Source organism: Aethina tumida, chromosome 1, assembly GCF_024364675.1.
Source record: "Aethina tumida isolate Nest 87 chromosome 1, icAetTumi1.1, whole genome shotgun sequence".
NCBI classification, from domain to species: domain Eukaryota; kingdom Metazoa; phylum Arthropoda; class Insecta; order Coleoptera; family Nitidulidae; genus Aethina; species Aethina tumida.
Genome location: NC_065435.1, coordinates 70,597,042 through 70,601,768, shown reverse-complemented (window position 1 = coordinate 70,601,768; position 4,727 = coordinate 70,597,042). Strand labels below are relative to the sequence as shown.

At 30.5% G+C, this 4,727-nt stretch overlaps 1 protein-coding gene across 1 annotated transcript; it reads left to right on the top strand.

The window, feature by feature from the left end:
- Positions 1 to 1,044: 1,044 nt before the first annotated feature.
- LOC109596705 (deoxyhypusine hydroxylase) lies at positions 1,045 to 2,161 on the top strand. The gene is made up of 2 exons (XM_020012273.2): positions 1,045 to 1,414; positions 1,467 to 2,161. Exons 1-2 carry the CDS (start codon positions 1,135 to 1,137, stop codon positions 2,096 to 2,098), a joined length of 912 nt encoding a protein of 303 aa, XP_019867832.1. The 5' UTR covers positions 1,045 to 1,134; the 3' UTR covers positions 2,099 to 2,161.
- The last annotated feature ends 2,566 nt before the right edge of the window (positions 2,162 to 4,727 follow it).

Below are 4,727 nucleotides of genomic sequence, written 5' to 3'. Positions count from 1 at the left end.
TATATATTATAATTTATTATTAATTTACTGATTAAATGTGAATATTTTATTAGATTACTAACGTTTCATATATAAAAATTAAAATTTAAACATATTTAACAAAAATAATTTTAAATTTATGTATCACTAAGTTGGTGACGGTGGTATCTACAGGGGGGGTCAAGCGAATAGGGACGGAGGGGCAACAGCCGATCATGGACGTTCGGAATCGCCGGAAAGGCACGACCTTTTTGTCTCGGGATACGTTAGGGATTTATAATATTTGATTTTATAAATTGGTAGTAAAAATTCCCCAAAATTGTCGGGATGACCAGGGAATATCTAGTGACTTTAGTTAGAGAAAATAATTTACTAGATTTCAGAATAGTGAGTCATGGACGCTATAACTTGATAGATTTTAGGTTATAGAAAACGGTCAGATGATGTTTTTGCTTTAAGAAAATATATTTCTGGTAAGACTTTTTTATATAACCGACTTACGTAATTTAATTGTTTGTGTTTGTTATTTTATAAACCGTAAAGTCAATATGTTCGTTTATTTTCATTAATTGAATTTGAAGTACAGATTCATTGGTATTAATTCATTTCATGCTTCCTGCTTAGTTATTGCAAAATACAGAAAGTTACTTTTACAGCAGTTACATTAGTTATATTTATTATATTACAGTTTTAGTTTGGATGAGTGTCGAAGTGATATGATTATATTATATTATTATAAAATTTATATTATATTTATATATAATATATATATTTTTAATTTGTATGTTTTTATCATGAATATATAATAAAATTATACAAAATATATAATTGTTTTATTTTTATATATATATCAGAAAAACTTAACCTATACTCATTTAATATATATTTTAAATAGAAAGTGACAGATGGACAAGAAGATATCTGTAGTCTGTAAGAAATGGCAACACCGCCTTCAAAATGGCAACATCGCTGCATCCCGAAATCGTGCCCAGTAATGTTTCTTGTTTATAACATTGGGTTGGTACTTCTTAGGTTTTCTATGGGTATCTATGGGTATCCATAACCTCTTTTTCAAACATCAGTTTGACAAGTGTTTAATACACACGTGCCAAAATTGTTTTAAAATTATATAGTACGCAAAGTCACTCCACAAAAATGGGTCAGTTTTCAGAGGAACAAATCGAGAAAATCGGCGATCTCCTGAACGACCCGAATAGACCGTTAAAAGAACGATTTCGAGCCTTATTCACATTGAGAAACATCGGTGGCCCGACTAGCATAAAATTCATTGAAAAATGCTTCGGCGACACCTCCGCACTCTTAAAACACGAATTGGCTTATTGTTTAGGTCAAATGCAAGATCCCGCCGCGAATCCAGTACTGGTCAAAGTTTTAGAAAACACAACAGAAGAACCCATGGTCAGACATGAAGCAGGTAATAAATAAACAGTAAAATTTAAACAATTATTTATATTATTAAATTTTAGCTGAAGCTCTGGGAGCCATAGGTAGTCCCGACAGTTTAAAAGTCTTAGAGAAGTATAAGGAAGATAGTGTTGTGGATGTTGCCGAAACTTGTGAAATAGCTTTGGATAGAATAAAGTGGTTGCAAAATCCTGAAAATAAGAATCTCACTCAAAACCCATACAACTCTGTTGATCCTGCACCACCAACTGAAACTAAATCAGTGGAAGAACTTAAAAAAATCCTATTGAATGACTCCTTACCATTGTTTCAAAGGTACAGAGCAATGTTTTCACTCAGGAACATGAGAAACAAGGAATCAGTATTAGCTTTAGGTGAGGCTTTGGAGCATGGCAGTGCTTTGTTCAGGCATGAAGTGGCCTTTGTACTTGGACAACTACAGGATGAAAATGCAGTGCCTTATTTGACTAAGTCACTGGAAAATGTTGAGGAAAGTGCTATGGTGAGACATGAGTGTGCTGAAGCTTTAGGAGCTATTGCTACAGATGAGTGCAACAGGGTGTTGAATAAGTATTTAGAGGATTCAGCTAGAGTTGTTAAGGAGAGTTGTGAGATTGCTTTAGACATGTGTGAATATGAAAATAGTGAAGAATTTCAGTACGCTAATTCTTTGAATATTTCTGGTGAAAAATAATATTTTAAATTGTGATGATTTATATTATATTGTTATAATAAATATATATATTTTTATATTGTTTCACTGATTATTATTTTCCGTTTCTATTTTTCTTATTGGATAAATGAGTCAAGTATAATGTATTTTTAATGTGTAAAGAATGATGTTTGCATTTATTTATAAAGTTTTATCCATTTTTTAATACTCTTAAAATTATGCTTTACAATATTTCATATTTTATAAATGCACTTATCTGTTTATTGACTATTAAATAAAAACATTAAAATCTATATAAAAAGCATTATAAATTTTTTATAAAGGTTTTTATAGAAAAATATTCTGCATAATTTAGACAATATTAATGTTTTTTAAAATCAGAACTTCTGTAAAAGCTATGAAGCACAATGATTTTTAAATTCTTCTGCTTTGCTGTAATCAAATTTGTGTTCAGTTGGAAGTTTGCGTTAAATATAACAGATTATTATGATACTGAAAGTGATGAATGTCTTAACGAATTTCTTGAAAATATGAAATCTATCAAAACGGTATATATTTTGAATAGCACTGTGGTGCTTAATTATCAACTGATAAGAGAAAATTATATGAATAATGTGCAATATATTCCTGCCCAAGTGTACATTTTAAAAACCAGCCCACAAGAAATCGAATCGCTAATATTCAGTTTTAGGAATTACGTATACACAGATACGAGAAATGTATTTGTATATATTTTAAGTGACTTAGATGACTCTGTACTAAAAATCCTGGTGAAATATTACATGTACGAGAGTTTCATTATGCATAATAATTCCATGTTCACCTACAATCCATATTATAGAGAAAATTTACACGAACACAACAACTTGATATTTTACAAAATTGGAGAATGCACTAAAGGTAAATTTATCAGTAGTGAAAAACCATTATTTAACATATTACCAAAAAAATGGAGGAACACTACAATAAAAATTGTATATAAATTAACAGAGCCTTTCATTTTCAATCCAAGGGAAGGTACAGATGTTTTAATGCTACAATTCATACAAAGAAATCTAAATTTTAAATACGAAATGTTGGAAGTAAGAACTGAAGAAGAAATAAAGAATGCTCTAAAAAATGAATTATACGATTTGTGTCTCGGTTGTTCTCGAATTAATGTACCATACAAGTTAAATTTCGGTGCGGTATATATGTACGATGAGTTCACGTTTTTCTTCCCGCTGAAAAAAGCACAAGCATTTTGGATGTTATTTTTCTCAGTTTTTACCACTAATACTTGGATTTTGTTAATATTGATTCTGTTATTTAATATAATAATTGCTTATTTTTTAAAAGATGTGTACAGTTGGTTCCCGATAATCTATATTTTAGAGCAAGTCGATAGGATGCCTAAAAACACGATTTCCAGATATGTATTGGTGGGATTTATGATTTTCAGTTTGAATATTTCAACTATTTTTAAAAGTAAATATACGTCATTATTAGGGTACAAGAATTACGAAAGGAATTTAAATTTTGAGGAAATATTCAAGGATGATACCAGAATGTGCGACACTTCCACATCAGTTTATGAAGACTTGAATCCATCAATTGAAGTGGAAAACGAATACAGAAAACGGTTGATTATGTACGACAATACTAGACAATGTTTGGATGAAACAATATCTGGAAACAACGTAGTTACTTTATCGACAATCAAATCAGTAGAATATTTGTACAAGGAATACATAGACAGTAATGGTGATCCATTGGTTTACTCGAAAATTTCTAATTATTGGCATATTGTAACAATATATTTTAATAAAGGATTGCCACTTTTTGACGATTTCAGAAGCATGTTGATGAGAGCTTATGAAACTGGTATATCTCTGAGGAACTACAACAGTTTGGTGGTACCTTCTTTGACAATCACTGATAAAAAGACCAGTGTACAATTGAAGGCTCAAGTTTTAACACTAGAACATTATTTTTTTCCGTTTCTAATACTTGCTGTTGGCTTCTTTTTAGGAATAGTTAGTTTTGTTGTTGAAATTACCAGTTGTTGCAAATTAAGGGTTATTGATTATAAATAAAGATTAATAATTTGATGATAAATGGTTATACGAGACGCAAATAAATATAAGTAAACAACCAATATCATTTTAAGTTGAAGGTCGATATTTAAAGGTGAAAGCGTGGGTAATTTGTACGTTTTCAGCATTTGGTTATTTTGCGTCTAAATTTAGTCAAAAGAAATATTTCAGTCCTATTAACCAAAACAGGTTTCATTTAAGTGTGTATAATTTCTAACTAGGTAACATTTTAGGTCTATTTCCGAAGTTAAATTAAAGTAATTAAGTCCAGTACTTCATTTGCTATGTTTTGTGAGACCTTATTAATTTACACTTGAATGAATCCTTTCTGACTTTACATTTAAAAAATCTTGCTTTACAACAGGGTCGCTAGCTTTCTTGTACATATCAGCATTGCGTTCACGTATGATTAAGACATGAAAATTACTCACACAAATACGAAAAATACACCGTGACACAATGAAATATCAATTTCTTCGGAATGATAAAAGACGACGGTGTCGTGCGTCTGGAGTCAGCAAACGCATTTGTCAGGATTATCCTGGGTCGTATTGTTAAAACGGGCGCGGCGTATA

Coding starts and splice junctions, on each gene's coding strand:
- LOC109596705 (XM_020012273.2), top strand. CDS start 1,135: ATGGGTCAGTTTTCAGAGGAACAAATCGAGAAAATCGGCGATCTCCTG. Junction 1,415..1,466: donor CATGGTCAGACATGAAGCAG/GTAATAAATAAA, acceptor ATTAAATTTTAG/CTGAAGCTCTGGGAGCCATA.